Genomic DNA, 22,752 nt, shown 5'->3' with positions numbered 1-22,752 from the left:
TGACCTTTTTTTAAAATTTTTTTTTTAAGAGATGGAGTCTATGTTGCCCAGGCTGGACTTGAACCCCTGGGCTCAAGCAATCTTCCCGCCTCAGCCTTTTGAGTAGCTGGGGCTATAGGCACACACTACGAGGCCTGACTTCATTTATGTCCTTCTGAAATAGTTCAAAGTTCTATCAAAAGGTTTTACGGCTTACTTAGGCTGTACTATCTTACAAGCAGGAGTGATCCTTTAAAAAATATTTAAACATTTTAACACTATACTTAATGCTATAATCGCAATTCTTTTGGTGGACACCCATTTCCAAAATTCTCTAAAAGACTCTTTTATAGGAAAGAGTCTACTGAGGAGCTATTTTATCACAGACTAGGGTAGACAGAAAGAAATGACAGTCTTAAGTACAACTCTTGGCTTGAATATGTCAAGATTTCCAAAAACTGGCATATTATACAAATGGTAAGAAACAGTAAGTTAATAGCTATAAAGAATGTCTCAATTTATATTTTATTAATTTACCTTTTCACAAGACAAGGCAATTCATTTCAGATAGACCAGGGATAGCAATTTTTAAATGCATACTGGATTTTAAAATGTTCTTTACACGTAGTAAGTTAAGCCAAATAAATAAAGATGCTTAAGAACACAATTCTAAGATATGTCTATATCCTTCCTCATTATGGAGGATTTTAAGGCATTATGAATCAGAAAAAGTTAAGAATCAGTGCTCTAAAATACAAGTACATACTTTTAACATGGTGAGGGGTAAATGCTCTCCCTCAGTAGAGAAATTTTTCTGCTGATTATCTGGTTTTATATTTATTTTTTAAAAATAAAAAATACCAGCGTAAGACTGACATTTGTTAGAATGCATTTGAACACTGCAAAATATAGTGTGTTTCTGTCACATCAACCTTCTTTCCCAGACCATCATCAGGCATTACTGCTAAAAACTAAAACCACACTACACAATAAGCCAGAAACACCCACACTGGGATACTTGCCTTCCAGTTAATGAATAATATGTATCTATATTCAAACTTTTCATTTTGAAATAATTATAGATTCACAAGAGTGGCCAACAAAACAAATGGACAGGTAAGTTTCATGTATTCTTCACCCAGTTTCCCCCAATAGTAACATCGTGCTTAAATACAGTAAAATATCAAAACTAGGAAACTGATATTGGTACACTCCACAGAGCTTATTCAGATTTCATCATTTCACATGTATTTATCTGTGTATGTAGTTTCTATGAAATTTTTATCACATGTGGAGATTTGTATAACCACCAGACACAGAAGTGCTCCATCACCACAAGGCTCCTTCATGCTATCTTTTACAGGCACACCACCCACCACGATCTCTAATTCCTGGCAGCCACCAATCTGTTCTCCATTTTTATAGTTTTGTTATATCAAGAGAATTTTATAAATGGAATTATATAGCATGTAACCTGAGATGATTGTTGTTGCCCCTTGAAATCCATCCAAGTTGTTGTATCAATAGTTTATTCCTTTTTATTGCTGCATAGTATTCCATGGTATGAATACACCACAGTATAACAATTAACATGTTGAAGGATAACACCTGGGCTGTTTCCAGTTTATGGCTATTATAAATAAAACTGCTATGAACATCCATGTACAGATTTTTGTGAATACAGGTATTCATTTCTCTGGGACAAACACCCAGGAGTGCAATTGCATATTTAGTTTTATAAGAGCATATTTACTTTTATAAGAAACTGTCAAACTATTTTTCAGAGTGTCTGTGGTAGTGATTTCTCTCGTTATTCTTTTCATAATTGTTTTAGTTATTCTAGGTTCTTTGCCTTTCCAGATACATTTTAGAATAATGTTGTCTATGTCTATAAAACCCCTGCAGAGTTTTGATAGGAATTATGTTAAACATCTAGATCCATTTGGGGAAGACTGGCATCTGTAGTATGTTTATTCCAATTCATGAACACATGTCTCTCCATTTATTTAGGCCTTCTTTGATTTCTATCATTAATATTATTTTTTTGTTAGATGTGTTCTGTTAGATGTGTATCTAGGTATTTCACTTTCTTTGGCATGACTTTAAATTTCAGTCTCTACATGTTCATTATCAGTACAGAAAAGCAATTGATTTGGTGTTGATCTAATATTCTGTGATATTGCAGAATTCATTTGATATTCTAGGAATTTTTCTGTAGATTCCATGAGATTGTCTATGTACACATTCATATCATCTGAAAGCAGAAACAGTTTTACTTCTTCTTTTCCTATCTTTATATAACTTTCAGTACTATGTTGAGTAAAAGTGATATGTGTACATCCTTGCCTTGTTTCTCAACTTAGGATGAAAGCATTCAGTCTTTCACCATTAAGTAGGATGTTATCTGTAGGGTTTTTGTAGATTCTCTTTATAAAGTTGATGTTCCTCTCTATTCCTTGTTTACTTAGAGCAGGCAAAGAGTAATATTTTAATGTAGGACAAAATACAGATTTATAAAGAAAAGATGTCTAGTTTTTTACACACCAATATGTGTGAGGACACACCCCATGATTCTAAACAATTTCCATTAAATGCTGAACTGCAAATGAGAAATGTTGTAGAGAGTGTATATAGGCTTTTTGTTTATATTCAAGACTTAATCTAAATCCAAACATTTGCACTGTATCCATACGGAGCCATGTTTCAAGTAATTCAGCTTTCATTGATTACTGCATAATTGGTAGTAAGAATTAATGCAGAGAATGAATATTTCATCTTTGAAATAGTCTGTATACTAGGAAATGCCTAAAATAAGGGTTTTTAAATCCAGATCTGTAACATCCTAGAAGACTCCAAACCTTAGGTGAGATGACGAAGTTCCCAATACCAAATTTAACTCATTTTAACTTGAAAATAAGAATTTTTAGGAAAGTAGAAAAAGGTCATAAATAATGTCAGAGTTTTACAACTATTGAAAAGTTGTGAATCTATTATTTAAGAAACAATTTTCCCATTTTAGAGTTTCTAAAATGAAGAAAATTTTAAAGTATCATTTTTTAAAGAGTAAGTTCTTTCCTAATGCTGCTCTGACAAAACCTTTACTTATCAAGAAATTCACTTGGAACCTCACTACAAGCAGGCCACCCCACAGGACAAGCAGCCAGACATCCATCGGTTTCAGCAGAGCCTGGTCACTCAGAGCAAAGACATTACTCCTGTCTTAGCCCAGCAGGCACAGGTTCATTGCCTTGTCTCTTCTTCCACTGAATAAACTGATGTGACAAGCAGCAATGAGCTCTCCAGGTGTACACCACTGCACTGCACTCTACCACAGGAATTCCACAGACTGCAATGAGAGATTCCAGGATTTTTCACACAGATCCTTTCTCCCCCTATCCTTTCTGACTCTGTGAAATCAACTTAATACACATTCTTGAAAGCCCAGAGAGCTGACTGAATCAATAGTGCATGAGCATGATCTAGCTACCCTCCCTCTTCCCAAATCCCTAGATACGACAGAAACAGTAGAAGGCAGGTAGGATCAGACTGAAAGAGGAAGCCAGAGCCCCAAAACCCAGCTGGGGGAGCTTCTGTGGTGCTCTTTTCTAGATGAGGCACACTGCAAACAGGAAAGAACTGCACCCAGACAACCATTAGAAGGATTAACTGAGGACTAATTTCCTACCTTATAATTCTACACTAGCCCCAAGCATGTCCACGCAGACATGTGTTCCAGGTTTTCTGTAGATTGTCTTCACCAAGTTGAGGATGTTCCTCTCTATTGTGGACATTAGGAACACAGAGAGAGGGATGGTGTCCAAGAGGTATATTAACAACCTAACAAATAGTAAGACCAGATACCAGGGCTTCCCAGTTAGCTGTATGACCCTGCTCCTCTCCCATATCACTGGAGTACTCAGACACCATATTCACAGACAAGGTATCTGGAAATCTCAAAAACAGAGATGAACAAACAACATCCCCAAGAACGTAGGAAAAATGAGTACAATGAGAGAGAGGAACCAAGTTCATCAAACAGAAGCAGCAGCACCCAAGAAAACCTGCTTAATGAAGCACTTTCGGAACTGTTAAAAAAAACAAAATATGCTCCACCGAATCAATGAAATGTAGTTCTACAAAGAAAATTAGTCTTGCATCAGACTTCTCACCGACAACTTTAAAAGCAAAAAGATGACAGACAAGTATCTGTGAAAAACATATCTTCAAAGTTGGGAGAAAAATGATTTTGAATACATATTTCTATATCCAGCCAAATTATCATTAAAATGTGAAGACATTTTAGACACATAAGGACTTGAATTTTTCGCAAATCCTCTCTGAAAGGGTTTCAAACAAAACAAAGCACAATAAAAATAATCCAAGAAAGGGACAGGGAGGCCAAGAAATTCATAAAATTAAGTAAAAAGTAAGTATTTATTACAGACAAACACAAGCAAATAAGAATGTTATTAACCAAAAAAGAAGTAAAAACAAACGGATTCTTATTTGTAGGGTAGGAGAAATAATGTAGATACTGTCTGACTCTAGACATTAAAGGTGGACGCAAACACAGAGAGAACAGATTACACGTCGTGCAAACCACTACTGGGGAAAGAGCAAAGAAAGCTTGAATAATTTAACAAAATATGGGAAAAGGTAATAAATAATAAGGCAAATGAAAACCACAAAATAAGATAGGACAAGTCCAAACACTCCAGTAATAATAAATATAAATAAATTAAATCCACCTATTCAAAGACTGATTCATAGATTAGACACGAAATACAGCTATACACAGGCATACCTCAGCGATACTGTGGGTTCGGTTCCAGACCACTGAAATAAAGCGAATGTTGCAATACAGCGAGACACACAAATTTTTTTGTTTCCCAGTGCACAAAAAGTTATGTTTATACTATACCGTAGTCTATTAAATGTGCAACAGCATTATGTCTATAAAAGATAATGTACATACCTTAATTTAAAAATACTTTACGAGGGGCACATTTTCTCAGAATCTCCCAGGGCTGTGTCACGGGCAAAAAATTAAAAAAACAAACAAACAACAAAAAAAACTTTATCAAGACCAGCCCAGGCAACATAGTAAGACTCTATCTTTACAAAACTTTTAAAATTAGCTGGATGTGGTGGTGCACGCCTGTAGTCCCAATTACTCAGGAGGCTGAAGTGCGAGGATTGCTTGAGCCCAGGAGTTCAAGTCTGCAACGAACTATGATCATGCCACTACACTCCAGCCTGGGCTACAGAGAGAGTCCCTATCTCAAAGAATAAAAAAAAAAAAAAAAAAAAAACCTTATTTCTAAAAAATGAGCCTTCAATGAGTCAAGGCATAATCTTTTTGCTGGTGGAAGTTCCTGCCTTGATGTTGATGGCTGCTTACTAATCAGGGTGGTGGTTGCTGAAGGTTGGCATGGCTGTGGCTATTTCTTAAAATAAGACAAGAATGAAGTTTGCTGCATCATTTGATTCTTCCTTTCATGAAAGATTTATCTCTAGCATGCAACACTGTTTGACATATTTTACCTACAGTAGAACTGTAGAACCTCTTTCAAAACTGAAGTCAATTCTCTCAAACCTTGCCACTGCTTTATCAAACTTACTATGTAAGTTTACATAATAGTCTAAATCCTTTGTTGTCATTTCAACAATATTCACATCTTCACTAATAGAATCCATCTCAAGAAACCACTTTCTTCACCTGCATTCATGGATTTAAAAAAATTAAGATAAAACAACAACAACAACAAAAAAAAAAACACTTTCTTTGCTCATCCACAAGAAGCCACTCCTCATCCATTCAAGTTTTATCAAGAGACTGCAGCAATTCAATCATATCTTCAGGCTCCCTTTCTATTTCTCTTCCTATTTCCACCACATATGCAGTTATTTCCTCCACAAACTGTGAACCCCTCGAAGTCATCCATGAGGGCTGGAATCAACTTCTTCCAAACTCCTCTTAATGCTGATATTCTGACCTCCTCCCATGAGTCACAAATGTACTTAATGGTGCATCCTTTCCAGGTTTTCAACTTACTTTGCCCAGATGGATCGGAGGAATTACTACCAATGGCAGCCATAGCCTTACAAGATGCATTTCTTAAATAGTAACGACTTGGAAGTCAAAATTACTCCTTGATCCACGGGCTGCAGAATGGATGCTGTGTTATCTGCATGAAAACAACATCAATTTCCTTGTACATCTCCATCAGAGCTCTTGGGTGACCAGGAGCATTGTCAATGAGTGGCAGTATTTTAAAAGGAATCTTTTTTTCTTAGTAGTAGGTCTCAAATGGTGGGCTTAAGAAATTCAGTAAACTATGCTGTAAACAGATGTGTTGTCATTCAGGCTTTGTTGTTCCATTTATAGAGCACAGGTAGAGTGTATTTGGCTTAATTCTTAATGGCCCTAGGATTTTCTGAATGGTCAATGAGCATGGCTTCAACTTTAAGTGGCCAGCTGCATTTACCCATAACAAGAGTGTCAGCCTGCCTTTTGAGGCTTTGAAACCAGGCATTGACTTCTCCTCTCTAGCTAACATGGGATCTTCTTCCAATAGAAGGCTGTTTTAGTTACATCAAAAATCTGTTGTTCAGTGGAGCCAGCTTCATCAATTATCTTAGCTAGATCTTCTGGCTAACTTGCTGCAGCTTCTCCATTAGCACTTGCTGTTTCATCTTGTACTTTTATGTTATGGAGATGGCTTCTTTCCTTAAACCTCATGAATCAAACTCTGCTAGTTTCAAACTTTTCCTCTGCAGCTTCCTCCCCTCTCTTAGCCCTCAGAGAACTGAAGAGAGTTAGGGCCTTGCTCTGGATTAGGCTTTGGCTTAAGGGAATATTGTGGCTAGTTAGATCTTTTACCCACACCACTAAAACTTTCTTCATATCAACAATAAGGCTGTTTCACTTTCTTACCATTCGTGTGTTCACTGGAGTGGCACTTTTAATTTCCTTCAAGAACTTTTCTTTTGCATTCATAACTTGGCTATTAGGTGCAAGAAGCCTAGCTTTCAGTCTATCTTGCCTCACTATGTCTTGCTTGCTAAGCTTAATCATTTCCAGCATTTGACTTAAAGTGAGAGATGTACCACTCTTCCTTTCACTTGAACACTTAGAGGCCACTGTAATTAACTGGCCTAATTTCAATATTGTTGTATCTCAGAGAATAGGGAAGCCCAAGAAGAGAGAGAGAGACAGAGAGAGAGAGAGATGGGGGAATGGCTGGTAGGTAAAACAGTCAGAACACATACAACATTTATTGGTTAAGTTTGCTGTCTTATCTGGGTGCTGTGTCTGGCACCCCAAAACAACTACAATAGTAACATTAAAGATCACTGATCACAGATCACCATAAAAAATAAATAATGACAAAGTTTAAAATATTTTGAGAATTACCAAAATGTGACAGAGAGGCATGATGTGAGCATATGCTGTTGCAAAAATGGTGCCAAGAAACTTGCTTGATGAAGGGTTGCAGCAACCTTCAATTTGTAAATAAACAAAAAAACCGCAAGATCTGAGATGTGCAATAAAGTTATGCACAATAAAATGAAGTATGCCTTTGTTTAAAAGGGATAAATCTAAAGCAATGACAAAACAGAATTTAAGGCAATATGTATCAAGGAGTATACTTTCGTATTGATAAAAGGTATAACTCATCATGTAAAATATATTAGAAACTTTTAATATCTTTATTGTCAATTATAGCTTGACAATACCATGTATAAAGCAAAAAATGGTTAAATTACAAAATTCACAGATGAGAATAGAAGACTACCATTATTCTCTCAGAAAATGACAGGTCAGAATAAAAACATGTAAGGGTACAAAGGAACAAGGTGCATAATGCATAATCTTAAGTATGTATAAAAACTCCAAGTATACAAATATTTTAATCACATAAAGAACAGTCACCATGGTATGAATTACCATGTATCAAGCCACAAAGAAAATCTAAAAATAGTATCCGAAGCAGAAATCAATTGGGCATAAATTAACTTCAATGTACTAAAATTAGAAGTTAAAAACCAGACAACTAAAGAGAAAAATAAATCTATCCATTTGGAATTTTTAAAAAGGAACACCTTTCTAAATAACTTTCCAGTTAAGTAAGAAACCAAAGACAAATTTTAGCAAGGACAACTGCAGAGTGAAACCCCTAGAATGTCATCAGGGATTGTGGGAGAGGGCATCATATAGCATTAAAGTTAAAGATGTACACATCAGATATTGCCAAATTGTCTTCTAAATAGCATTAATAAACCATTTGTTAGAAATCAAGACACACAGAAATAAGCTTCTGATACATGATGCTATTAAAAAATAGGAAACCTCAAAGATCCTAGAAAGAATAAAGATGAAAGAAAAAAAATGACATCTAAAACAAAAAGTATAGTTGATAAAATCAAATCTGATCTTTTGAAAATAATAATAAAATAGACAATTCCTCAGCTAAGTCTCAATGCTGAGGACCAGTATACTATAAAACACTTATTCAAAAAAAAGAACCAAAGTTTTTTTATTTAGTAACATCTCACAATATAATGACAGATTTTAATATTTGTGTATGCTCATTTTACTAAACATTTGTGAAAAATCACTGACTAATTTTGGCATGATAAACTAATAGTAGATTAACAGAAAGACACCTGTCCTTTTTTAAAAAATAGCAATTCTATATTTATTTCAATCACACATCACACAATATAAATTGAAATAACTATAAATAATGAAAATGAAAAAGTTACCTATGAACTCCACCCAAGCCTACTTCACCAACACACGGTAATCATTTATCAGACTGGTGAACATCTTCCCAAGTGGTTTTCTTTTCCTTTTTTAATAGCTTTTTAAAAGTTTTATTATGCAATATTTAAGACATAAGGGGGGAAGAAAAAGGAACATTACAATGAACTCCTGTGTACCCACCACCCAACTTCAAAAATAAACATCACCAATACAGCTGAAAGCCTACAGATATGCCTGCCCCTCAGAAGTAACCTATCTTGCTCTCATGCATTCTTCAGAGTTTACTACATGTACTACATGTGCATGTACTCCTAAACAATATATAACACCGCTTTGTATGTTTTAAAATTTTATATAAATGTTGGCTGGGTGCGGTGGCTCATGCCTGTAATCCCAGCACTTTGGGAGGCTGAGGCAGGTGGATCACGAGGTCAGGAGATAAGACCATCCTGGCTAACACGGTGAAACCCCGTCTCTACTAAAAATAAAAAAAAAAATTAGCTGGGCGTGGTGGCAGGGGGCCGGTAGTCCCAGCTACTCGGGAGGCTGAGGCAGGTGAATGGTGTGAACCCGGGAGGCGGAGCTTGCAGAGAGCCGAGACGGCACCACTGCACTCCAGCCTGGGTGACAGAACGAGACTCTGTCTCAAAAAAAAAAAAAAAAAAAAAAAAATTGTATATAAATGTTATATGTACTCTTCATCAATTTGCTTTGTTTCTCTTAAAAAGTATGCTTGTGAGATCCAATCATGTTGGCAAAATGTTTAATTTTCACCATATACAGAATATGAATACTGAACGAATTATTCCCCTGCTGTACATTCGACAATGCTGTTAAAAACGTTCTTTGAAAATCTCTTGTATGCATAAGTGAGAGCTACTCTGAGGTGCATACATAGGAGAGAACTGCTAGGTTATCAGATGTGTACATCTTTACCTTTACCAGATATTGCCAAGTTGTCTTCTAAATAAGAGTTCCTGATATTCTATGGTCTTACCAACACTTAGTTTTGTCTGACTTCAGTTTTTCCCAATGTGAAAAGTATGAAAGAGTATCTTATTTTTAATAGATTTAAAGAGTACTTTATTTTTAATAAGATACTCTTATTAAATCTGCACTAATGAGGTTGAAGATTTTTTCTTGGGTAGACATTTGTGTTTCCTCTCCTGGAAATTCCTGGCTTCACTGTCTGATTAGAATGGCTCCATTAATCAAAAATCTCCGCTCAGATATTCTAATGAAAGACTTCAGTGAAGTCTAGTTATCTGTAGTAGGCAGAAACTGCTCATTAACCCTTTCTTTTCCAGAACATGATAGTCATAACATGAAAATCAGTGTCTTGGTGTACAGAGTATTCAATATAACATCAACACTCTTCAATGTTAAGTGCACCTTTGTCATTAATCCTTTAACCTGCATTTCAAATTACCACAAATGCAAGCAGAATACTCATACATATGAATCTGACATCATGTGCATGTATTTTTTCCAAGATTAACAAATTAAAAAGCTGACTGCACCTTCGGATCAACAAATCCTTTAAAAAAATTAAGAACAAATTCCTACATGATCTTCAAAACAAATACAATCCCAAGGAGACAAAGTTGACACAAACTGAAAGGCAGTAAATACTTTCACCACAGATAGATAAATCTTGACAAGTGAAAGAGCACAAAGTGTGTGGAGAGGGAAAGAAGGTAGTTAGGAATGCCAAAGGTACCACAATTCCAGAATCCACCATACAGAAAGCCTCTGTATGTCAGTTTCCTATTCTGAACAATGAGATAGACAATAACAACCCCACGGGTCACTGTGAAAAGTAAACAAGATAATACGGGAGTGCTACACCTGTACCTGATTCAATATTATATTATGGATAAAAAATGAAGCAGAGAGGTCAAGCACTTGTTCAAGTTCACAGTTAATAAATGATTCTAATACCCAAATTCTTTATCACTGTAATATTCACAGTACCTTTCCAATATGGGTCTCCAATGATTGTTAGACGATATGCACAGAGAGGAGATGGCTAAAGAGAGCCACTAAAAGAAAAATCTGAGGAAAAGCATTCAGACCTTAAGAAAAAAATGACAATGAACAGAAAAGAGATTACTTTAAATGATAACTTACTCATTTTCCTTTGTACTCACAAATATACTTTAGACATTTGCCATCTAAAGGTTGAAATAAACGAAATGCCAGCTTTAGGCACATATGGCATTTATGAAACCCAATTTGCTAGTTAAGGCCAATTTAACAGCAATTCTCTAGAAATCATTTTTAGATAAACAACCGATCTGACCAACTCTAGCTGGCAGAATTCAAATGGCCAAATACTGGACCGAGGTTACCTACCTACTGCAGGTGCATCATACTCATCACCAAGCAGAATTTCTGGAGCGGAATATGCAAGAGATCCACAGCTTGTAGTGAGCTTCTTCCCTGGTTGAAATTTGTTGCTGAACCCAAAGTCTGTCAACTTTACAAGACCTTGTTTTTCAAAGAAGACTACATTCTCTGGTTTTAAGTCTCTGTGAACCACATGGAGTTTATGGCAATAAGATATAGCATGAACTATCTGAGCAAAATACTTCTTGGCCAAGTCTTCATTAAGACCCTCCTCATGTTTCATTATATAATCAAACATATCTCCTCCATCCCCAAGTTCTAGAATAAGATATAGTTTGGTCTGGGTGTCAATAACTTCATAAAGGCGGACGATGTTAGGATGCTGCACTAGTTTCATGCATCTCACTTCCTGGAAAAGATGACCAGTAGCTAGAGTGTCCAGTTTTGTCTTGTCAATAACTTTTACTGCCACCTTTTCACCCGTAAAGACATGCCTGGCAAGTTTAACCACGGCAAAATGGCCTCGACCCAAGGTTTTATCCAGATCATATAATCCAGCAATCTTTCCATCATACCCTCGCTTAAATCCTGCCATGCTGGTCCAACAGAAGAAAAAATATTTAGACTGTTTAAAATAGATCTTCTCATATAAGAATATCTGGTGAATACAAAAAATTCATTTTCAATGTCGTCATGGATATCTACAAAATAAGAAGAGAAACAAAATTAAGTTTCTGAGACTTTTCTTCACAAACTTTAAAATCACTTCATTTTTTGTTTTTTTCATTTTAAGAGAAACTTGAAGAAAATAAATTGAGATATAAAATGAGTCAGGGTCATTAATAAAACCTATTTTTATATTTAGACTTTATATTACAAAGGCTGAATTTAAATACCATATCAAATTTTTGCAAACTGAAAAGAAAATTAGTTCATTGGAAGCAATTTTTTGGTGATGTCAGTAATAAGAAAACTGGCAAGTTTGATAAGCATGTTTAAAAAACAAACATTTTCTAAAAGGAATTTTAGTGTCTTAAAAAATAACGCAACAGTTGACAAGGGAAAACACAAAGAATAAACATTTGCACAGAAACCCAACAACTTTTCAGTTTCCCCAAGACCAACACCACTTCCTTTAAGTGCAAAAAAAAAAAAAAAAAAAAAAAAAAATCCATTCTGTGAAGGTTTCTCTGACTCTCCCAGCTGGAATTACCTTCTCTCCTCAATATCCCCAGAGCACCTTGGGACACCTCTATTCTATGTGGTCTTATTCTACAGGTATTTGGGTACACCATCTCCTCTATCCTGACAGTAGCAGGTTCTCAGGGATTTTCTATTCCAAGGTTCTATTTTTTTTTTCTTCTACTTTCCCCCAACACCTAGAACAGTGCTTACAAATAGCATATAATCAAAACTGTCTTATTAAATTTTGAAATGCAACTTTTCCCAAAATGTTTAGGAGGTAATTGTTTGCTCTTGCGTCACTACTGTTTAGGATAAGCACCTGGCACATAGTAGGTGCTTAACATATCAGTAAACATATTAACATTGACTTTTTAAACTTATAATTGAATTTATATAAATGTTTTGAGGGAGTTCTAGGTATATGGTAGTAGGTACTTAGTAAATATTTGTTAATTTACTGGTACTCAGCAGTTATGCTGATTTTTAATGATTGTTTTCCAACTGTCAATCACAACCCAGCATAACGTGATTATATTCCAAGAGTAAACAGGCATGCATTCTTACAGATGATTTAAGTCTTAAAAATCATTTGGTTTTTAAGAACCACATTTCGTACTGTATTTAAAAATTTCAACTTTTACAATAAATGAATAGAAATAGGTTCCTATTTATAAATGACACTGACTCAGAAAAACAAACGTGTATAAAATTAAACAAGATGCAACTTTATATCTCACAGGCTGAACCCTCACTTTTGTTCTGACCAACATTTAATAGAACTGAGTAACAAAATCCAACAAGGAATATAGCAACCTCCTAAGGCTAGCTCTCTCCCATTAGTCAGTATCTATCCCTTTGACAAAGCTTTTTCTACTGCTCTCAATATATAGTTTCACATTTTCAGTTACATATTAAGAGCATTAATTATTGAGTCCACTTAGATAAAAATATCCCAAAAAACGAAATTTGACATATAATAGGTAAGTTTTTTTTTAATTTCTAAAAACTGCTATTTATTTTTATTAGAGACAGGGTCTTGCTATGTTGCTCAGGCTGGTCTTGAACTCCTGGCCTCATGCAATCCTCTTGCCTTGGCCTCCCAAAGTACAAGGATTACAGGCTGGAGCCACCGTGCCTGGCCAGTCAGCACTGGTCTCATTTTTATAGCTAAGGCAATAGGCTGCTCTAGGTACAAGTGACATTAACTACAAAAGCTAGGATTCACACCTAATTAATACATTTCAAAGCCCACATTGTTTATAAACATTTGGCCACTCTAATCAATGCCCCATTTAGGATAATATTATTTTTAGAGTTAAAATACCAACTATAAAAGAAGCATAAAGTCACTTTTATATTTATACCACTTCAGAAATGATCTGAATTGCATACCTAGAACCCCCTCAAAAAATTTATGTATGTTAAATTATAAGTTCAAAAAGTCAATGTTAATATGTTTACTAATATATTTTTTGCATTTTAGTAATTATTGTAATAATAAATAGCACTACCATTTACTGAATGAGTATTACACACCAGTCACATACCAAATACTTCACATTATCCTCATTCAATCCTCACAATTCCCCTCAAAGACAGGAATTATTAACCCCCTTCTGAGGCACAGTAACTTGGCCTAGGCCAAATGGCCAGTGTGTAAAAGAGCTGGGACTGAAACCCACGGCTGTCTGACACCAAAGTCCGTGCTTTAAAACACTATGCTACGCTGTGTCTGCAAACTGATTTCAGAACCAAAACTATTAATCCTGCTATTAAGATTTTTAAACTATTAAGATTTTTAAATAAGAAACTGATACAATGCCTAGGTGTGTGTGGGGGGAAGCAAATTTCTTCCATATGTATATTATCCCTGTCATCTGAACTAATAACTTTAATGACAGGATTAACAGGAAAATCCAAATTGAAAGATCTTGCTTTATTTGGACAGCAGTTCCCCAAAAGAAATTTTAATTTGGGTATATTTAATTTTCAAATATAAAAACTCTGGGGGGGGCAGGAAACTATCTTTAAATATTTAACTTCAATTAATTACAAGGGCAATAATTATGCTTAAAATTCCACCCAAGTCTGTTGCTATTGCATAAGCTTGCAAATGCCACTTTAGCTTTCAAAACACATTCCTTCAGGCTGCCCCCAAGTTATATAACTTTGTTCTTTTCATCTATCATTTTAGTTTAGATGTGTGCCTGGAAAGTGACATATAAATCAGATTTTATAAATGAATCTGATTTTTGAAAATAAAAGTTTTATTACAAAAATAAATGAAAAAGCTTTTTTTTCAGAGCCTCAGACACCTAGAGATAAGTACTATTAAACCTTAATGTTTCTCTTCCCAAACCTTTGCCAGCAAGAGGGCATGGTGAAATGATTTTTAATCTATATCAAGCTATAGATTAAATAGAAATAATCTAATTGGTATCTTCACAATGAGTACCCTACAGTGAAACAATCACTCTTACTACCAAATAATTTACTTTTTATATGAGCACCCCTTTTCCATAGTCTATGAAACCACAATTAAATTGTATAGCTAAGAACAGGACACAATGATTAATTGAAAGTTTAGACGAAAAATATCCTTGTTCGTGAACATCTTTTTAAACACTAGTCTACTGTCTAATCCTACTATTAAGTACATTTTGAGTTAGAGTACAAAGTAACTAAATCATTTTTTTTGATCTCTGAGGATCTTGCAGCTCCCAAAAGTCATTCTGAACATCAATGCCCAATGTTAAGATGTGGCTTATATAAAGTAAAGGTGAATTTGTACTGTCTCCAAGACATACCCTGCAAACTGCATACTGAATAATCCTTATTATCACAGTGTTTTGTTAGTTGCTTCTTTTTCCTAAAAGAAAATAAAGAAAAAGATACAGGTTTAGTTCTATTTGTTTGAATTTTGCTTAAAGTCAAAGTATATACTCTAAGGCTGGATCTAGACACATGTATAAAAATAGTAAAATTTGTCTTTAGTAACCCAGTCTCCTCCTATTATCCTTCTGCCTTCTGTGAATTACAACTCCTTTAAGCGAAATTTAATAAACAGGGATTTCAGAGTGAACAGAGATTGTTCCAGGTAGACAGGTCAGAAAAATTATTCCACTGGAATGAAGAAATAATAATGAACAAGGCCGGGTGCAGTGGCTCACGCCTGTAATCCCAGCACTTTGGGAGGCCGAGACAGGTGGATCATGAGGTCAGGAGCTCAAGACTTGCCTGACCAATATGGTGAAACCCCGTCTCTACTAAAAATACAAAAATTAGCCAGGCATGGAGGCGGGCGCCTGTAATCCCAGCTACTCAGGAGACTGAGGCAGGAGACTTGCTTGAACCCAGGAGGCGGAGGTTGCAATGAGCCGAGATGGCACCATTGCACTCCAACCTGGGTGACAAAGCGAGACTCCATCTCAAAAATAATAATAATAATAATGAACAACAGTACAATTGCCATTTTTTAAATGCCTCCTGCAACAGGCCCCAAACTCACATTTCACTGAATCCTCCCCATGAAACTGCATAATAGGTACAATGAGGCTTAACTTGCCTGAGAAGCAGCAGTCTCTAGCTCCAATCATGCTCAGCCTGGCACCAAAACCACCCAGTCTCTAGGAGCCCCTAAAGGCTCATGAAACCCTCACGCTATAGCAGCCAAGGACGGCAAGCTTTACAACACACTGTCCTCTAGAAGGCAAGTGGAAATCACTTATGATGCCAGCATTAGGGATCACACAAAGCACCTTCATCATCAGAGGACTGTCACTTGATAGTAACAAAGAAACTATCACCACAAACAAAAGGAATGTGAGCAAATCACTTATATCCAAACTTCATGGCACAATGAGGGAATACTGACCGAGGTAGCCTTGCAGGTCTTCCCATGAAAATAAACTATTACATGAATAACAGAGAGGCCTAAACATTCACATTATGCCAACATGATAATTTACACTATACACTAATGGTGAGAGGTGTCCAGGTAAAGTTCAAATGCACTTGGGAGAAAAGGAGTGCAAGGGAATGGAGGAAACAAGATAGGACAGGTGAAAGGAGGAGGAAAGGTGGTTGACCTCTGGATATGAAAGCAAGTGTCCTGCCAGGAATGAGGGAATGTGGAGCAACAGTTCTGCAGCACACACAGGGCTGGCAAAGCCATGGGCACAGGTCCATATCTAGTGACAGATGAACCCTGGGATGCCTACCTGACTGGTTCTTCAGCTCCAAGAGGGATATAGTAGCTCCTTCCACTATCCTTGCCTGCTTCTCTTTTTCCAGCAGCCCCTGTTTCATCCCTAGTCTCTGTGGCAAAGCAGTGCGGTAGTACAGTAATAAGTACTGGTTCTAAAGACCAACAACTGCATTTGAATCCCAGCTCACCAATCACTAGCCAAAGGAACTCAGCAAGTTACCTTCACCTCTCTGTATGGTCAGTTTCTTCATTAGAAAATGTTAGTAATAAGAAAAAAATCTCATAGGATATGGTGAGGATCAAACGACTTAATATAGGTAAAGTGTTTAGAATAGTGCCTGGCACAGAGTAAGCATTCTGTAAATACCAGCTACCACCACCACCATCATTGTTACAGATGACGTTCCCACCATCCAAGCAGAAATTCTTTCAGTTGCTGACCCTACTTCAAGCGAATGAATTCACCAAACTATTATCTCTCTTTTGCTTTCATAAGATAGACCAGTTCAGAAACTGAACTGCTGTTCAGTTTCCTAAAATAAATTGAAAATGAGTGCTGTAAGATATAGGAAATAATGTCTCTAGTTAGGCATCAAAGACTGGGGGTTTTTCAATAAAATATCTCACAAAATGTAAGTATTTGCTTTTAAAATGATATTAATATAATTTTCTATCAAATTTAGCTTTTCAAAAAAGACTTAATACTCCTTTACATTTTTTCACATCAAATATATTCTTACAGAAAATCTCAAAAACAATTATGAAAGAAAAATCTGTTTAGTTCAGGAGCAAAATACAATTAGAACATACAGACTAGTAAAAAAGGGGGGGGAATTTTGAAAAAAAAAATCCATTATCCCACCCTTTATGATAACATCTCTTTACATTTTGGTATAGATTCTTTCAAATTATTTTCTATTCATAATATATGGCCAGACACAATTTAAAAAAATAAAATGGGGATAATACTTACGGGCTTGGGGGGATGTCAGGGTAAAAAGAGATTTGTAACTATTTTCACAATACTTCTCTCCAAAAAACAAGATGGAAAAGTTAATACAAGACTTTCACTTTAGAAAGTTTAGAAAATGCATAAAAGCACAAAAAAGAAAGTAAAAATCACCTATACGCTCATCTATGATGACTTCTCATCAGGTCCGAGTGTACATCCTCTATACTTAACAGTTCTTTACAAAGCTAAGATTTTCGACATGAAGTTTGATAACTACTTTTTCCTCTATTTTATAAACTGAACATTTTCCCATGCACTAAGTTCTTCTAGATCAATATTTTAAATGACTATACAGCTAAGATAACATGTTTTTACACAGCAACCACTAGATAGGCCATTCTAGAGCAACCTTTTTATTTAAGCACAGGCATATAACTAGGCTGGACCTAAATGAAATAGGCCAACTTGCCAAGAGTGCTCATAATATAAAAACTTATGTCTGAGAAACAAGTACTGTTATGTGCTGCAAGAATATACTGATGTTCTCCTACTGAAGATAGCAGAAGCAACTGAAGCATGTGGGTGTGGCTGGAGAAGAGGAAGGAAGTGTGGGTGGCCCTACACACGTTTTGCAAGCTGCTGAAAACAGTTGTAGAACCAGCTTCTGTTAAACCTACTATCAATTTGGAATTCACCCTGTTATTCTTGTTAAAACTCACTTTTAGGTTTTCATCAACATCATCACCATTGCAGTCTCATCTGTACATCAAACAAATGCCTCTTCCTCACACCTCTTAGAGAGAGGTAGGGACAAAACAGTATGCTCAACAAAGGCAGCTCTGCCTGGATACCACTGTGAACCAATCCATGGCATGAGAAAGTAGAGGAGTTGAACAAAAAGGGCTGTGCACAAAAATTGTACTACTTCTATAGCTTATCTATAATAAACATTTTATTTAGAATATAAGTTTTCCTCCAAAATCAGACGACCAATATTCCTCTCAAACATATTAAATGCTTAAATATATATATATATATGCCAGTATATCCATCTAATACAAACAACTAAAAATTGAGTTTTTGCAAAGCTACACTAAAACTGCATTTAAGCTTCTTATACATATAAATTATCTGGTATATTTTACAAATACCAAGAAATGAAAACTGTAATCCTTCCTCCTGAGAAATAGTAGACCAAATTGTACATCTATAGAAAAACCAACTTAAGTAAAGGAACTAACACTCTCTCAATGATATTACCAACCTGATTTTACTGCTAAAAATTTAAAAATGATATAGGCTGAAAGGAAGACAGTAAACTAAGTCTTCCAGGAATAACCTTTAAGTCAAGCAAAATAAACACAACCCTATCATGCAGTCACCACTGCTGTTTTCTTTATTCAAAGTAAATAATATTTTGGCCAGGCGTGGTGGCTCACACCTGTAATCCCAGCATTTTGGGAGGCCGAAGCGGTTAGATTACTTGAGGTCAGGAGTTTGAGACCAGCCTGGCCAACATGTTGAAACCCCATCTCTATTAAAAATACAAAAATTAGCTGGGCGTGGTGGCATGGGCCTGTAGTCCCAGCTACTCAGAAGGCTGAGGCAGGAGAATCGCTTGACCACAGGAGGTGGAGGTTGCAGTGAGCAGAGATCACGCCACTGCACTCCAGCCTGAGCAAAAGAGTGAGACTCAGTCTCAAAACAAAAAAAAAGTAAACAATATTTCACTTTTTAAGGACAGCATGCCTCCTCCTAGGAGTCATTAATATAAGCTATAAACCAAAGATAAGAACCATAAACAGGTCAATAGGCCCTAAGTTGTAGAAGAATTCAGAGTTTTTCACTGGATTGGTTGTATTACTATGTGGTTATGCAGTTACCAGTCTGCAATCACTGGATGGAATCAAGATGGGATCTACAAATTAACAGATTAAAGTCATTTATTATTAGAAATGTTCTTTCCGGCAATTTGTACTTCTAAGTCTCTAAGAAAGCATTTTCCAAGACAAGGTAACTGCTTACTAAAGTATGTTCTTCGTTTTCATCAATTTGATGGGCTAGGGGCCGCTGAGGGGACTAGGAATGTCATGGTGAGAAGCCTGTTCCAGTTTCTTGAGGCAATGATTTGGTTGCCAATGCAGAATCCTTGAAGTACTGGTTTAAGTAATCTTTATTTGCTCTAAGTAAAACAAGCTGCAGTCCAACATATATCAAGTAATCTGAATGTACTCAGGAGTTAGGCAAATCATTAACTGATGTACAGTACTTAGTATTTGTAGAGAGGAAGAGATTAACATCCAAGCCACAAAACCTGGACCAGCAACACAGACGAAATTCCTAAACAGATTCTGCCTCTTGTTAAAGTGATGAAAAATGCTAAGCATGTCATTTCTGCCTACGTGTAAGTAGGACTTAAAAATTAGTATGGTGACAACTCCAGCATTAAGTGTTCACATAATAAGTAATGACTTAAACAAAAGCTGGGTGTATAGAAATTACTCCAAAATAAATAAAGCCAACCCACAATTACTTATTGTGCCCAGGAAAACAGAATATTAAGTTATGGAGAATTTTAATAATCTAAATCTCTGATCTAAAGCTTTTATTAACACTGTCAAAACCCACTTTAACTCCCTACCATCTTTTTATTCCTCCTAATATTTTGATAAAAGTGATCATTAAAAAATGGTCAAAAAAAGAATCGTGAAACAGAAAAAAAAAAAAAAAACTAATCAATAAACCAAAATACTGGCACCTAACATTTCACTGACTTTGACTCAAAGACAGGCTCATTCCAGGAATTCTCTTACACTGGTGGGACTGCAAGCAAGCTACCTTTCTGAAAAACAATTTGGCAATATGTGTACAGGTTGAGCATCCCTAAGGTGAAAATATGAAATCCAAAATGCTCCAAAATCTGAAACTTTCAGTGCCAACAAGACACCACAAGTTAAAAAAAACCCTCATGTGACCAATCACAGTTTCTATTAGTTTTTGAGAGGAAATGCAGTAATAACTTTGTTTCATGCATAAAATTATTAAAAATGGGGTATAAAATTACCTTTAGCATATATGTATAGGTATAAATGAAACAGAAATTAATTTCATGTTTAGACTTGGGTCCCATCATTATGTATATTGCAAATGTTACAAAATCTGACAAAATTCAAAACACTTCTGATGCTAGGCATTTTAGACAAGAGATACTCAATCTGTCTCAAAAGCCTTAAAATAATTAATATCCTTGACAATAAACTTACTACTAGATTCATGTCTCAAAGAAAGGTGAGGACAAATATTTATATTCAACAATGTTCAGTGATATTTATACATGCAAAAGAAAATCAAATAATCTAAAGGTCTACAATAAGGAGATGGTTAAATAAAACACAATATACCCAACGTTAACAGTATGCTACCATATTTTGAGGCTATTACATTTCATGCGGAAAGTCTCACAACATAATGTTAAGTTTAAAAAAAATTGTATATACCAAACTTCACAGCATGTAATTCCAATCTTTTTTTTTTTCTTGAGACAGAGCCTCACTCTGTCACACAGGCTGGAGTGCAGTGGCACAATCTTGGCTCAATGCAACCTCAACCTCCCAGGTTCAAACAATTCTCCTGCCTCAGCCTCCCAAGTAGCTGGGATTACAGGAACATGCCACCACACCCAGCTAATTTTAATTTTTTTTTTTTTAGTAGAGATGGGGTTTTGCCATATTGGCTAGGCTGGTCTTGACCTCCTGACCTCAAGTGATTCACCTGCCTTGGCCTCCCGAAGTGCTGGGGTTACAAGGCGTGAGCCACTATACCTGGCCTGTCCCAATCTTTCATAAAAAGCATATAATCTGTATGAATGTATATATTTTAAAAACTTAAAATGTTAAATTAGTAAGATTACAGGATATTTTTTCTCTTTATGCTTTTCTGTTCTTTTAAAAATTTTGACAGTGCATATGTGCTGCTTTCATACTCCAGGAAAGGCAGAGACCACTCAATTTTTGACTTTCTGTACATAATTATTCATTCCATTTACTTTTCTATTAAGAGATCTATGAAATACACCAATTTTTCTGAAAATACACTGCGTACTATACTATCTAATGCCTATTTATGTAATGTTAATAAACAAGTCATATTCAATGAAATATTTACTTCCTCTGAGAAAGAGGGTATGCAGCCCAACGTGGTGGCTCACACCTGTATGTAACCCCAGCACTTTGGGAAGCTGAGGCAGGCTGATCACCAGAGCTCAAGAATCCATGCTGTAGTGAGCCGAGATCAGCCACTGCACTCCATCCTGGGAGACAAAGCAAGAGCCTGTCTCAAAAAAAAAAGAAAAAAAAAGAAGAAAAAGAAAAAGAAAAGAAAGGTATGCAACTGCTTCAGTCTGAATAACAGAAACACTAAGTCATTTTCATTAACAAATAATTTGAGCCTTAACTGTACAGGACACAACACAGTCCCTGTCCATTCAAATCTTAAAAATGATTTAGGAAAACAGGACCTACAGTGCAGCAAACCACCATGGCACATGTATATCTATGTAACAAACCTGCACATTCAGTACATGTATCCCAGTACTTAAAAAAAAGAAAAGAAAAGAAAATAGTATCCACATATAAAAAGAGAAATAATTACACAAGTGAGCCTAGGTGAGGCATGTCAGAGGAAGAATAGAGGACACTATAGATAGCAGACTCACCAAGGACTGGGGCACCCCACAGACCAGGGCTTATCCTTCAACAGGAGTAGAGGAACACCATTCCTGAAAGTGGGGTAAACAAGAAACAAAGTAAGAGTGCCTACAGCTGGCTGGCTTAGGAAAGAACACCAGTTTAGGTGAAGTGATGATTTGGGGGTGGAAGTCAGATAAATTTTAAGAGAGGCAGCTGATTCTGAAGAATACCTACAGCTGATTCTGAAGAATACCTACTGGCTCATCATTTAAGCAACCGTGCTGGACAAAACAAATGGAAAATTTGCCATACTAACTAATTCACCACATATCTGTGTTTGAATTATACTTAAGTTTAGTCAAAGCGTCATTAAAGAATAAAAAATGCACAGGAAAAGCTTCTCATCAAAGAGCCTCAATGAAAGAGGAAAATCCTTTACATATTAACATGAAAGCAACACAGAAATAAGCTTATTAGAGAATTCAAACAAATTTTAAAAGTTCATTGTTCACTACAAAGTTCCATAAAACACTACATTTTTGTTGTGGCTTAATAGATCTCTCTCGTTATCACCCATATACATACTACTAAAAATCTATTAGTAACCTAAGCAGGTTTATAC

General features: G+C 35.8%; 1 protein-coding gene across 6 annotated transcripts in view; it reads right to left on the bottom strand.

Moving 5' to 3' along the window:
* The window catches only part of SNRK (SNF related kinase), a 64,694-nt gene that overhangs the window by 36,277 nt on the left and 5,665 nt on the right, over positions 1-22,752 (bottom strand). For 2 of the 6 annotated variants that reach the window (XM_034956230.3, XM_034956231.3), the window contains 3 exons: positions 22,157-22,219; positions 15,091-15,152; positions 11,105-11,799 (listed from right to left, as the gene is read on the bottom strand). The exons of 1 other annotated variant lie outside the window; for it this stretch is intronic. In XM_034956230.3, coding sequence (XP_034812121.1) covers positions 11,105-11,693 — 589 coding nt within the window. In that variant the 5' untranslated portion in view covers positions 11,694-11,799; positions 15,091-15,152; positions 22,157-22,219. The remainder of the gene's footprint in view (positions 1-11,104; positions 11,800-15,090; positions 15,153-22,156; positions 22,220-22,752) is intronic. 3 more of the 6 variants (XM_034956229.2, XM_034956232.3, XM_034956233.3) reach the window with 2 other exon arrangements.

This window comes from Pan paniscus, chromosome 2, assembly GCF_029289425.2.
Source record: "Pan paniscus chromosome 2, NHGRI_mPanPan1-v2.0_pri, whole genome shotgun sequence".
NCBI lineage: Eukaryota > Metazoa > Chordata > Mammalia > Primates > Hominidae > Pan > Pan paniscus.
This window is presented reverse-complemented; position numbering and strand designations above follow the sequence as displayed.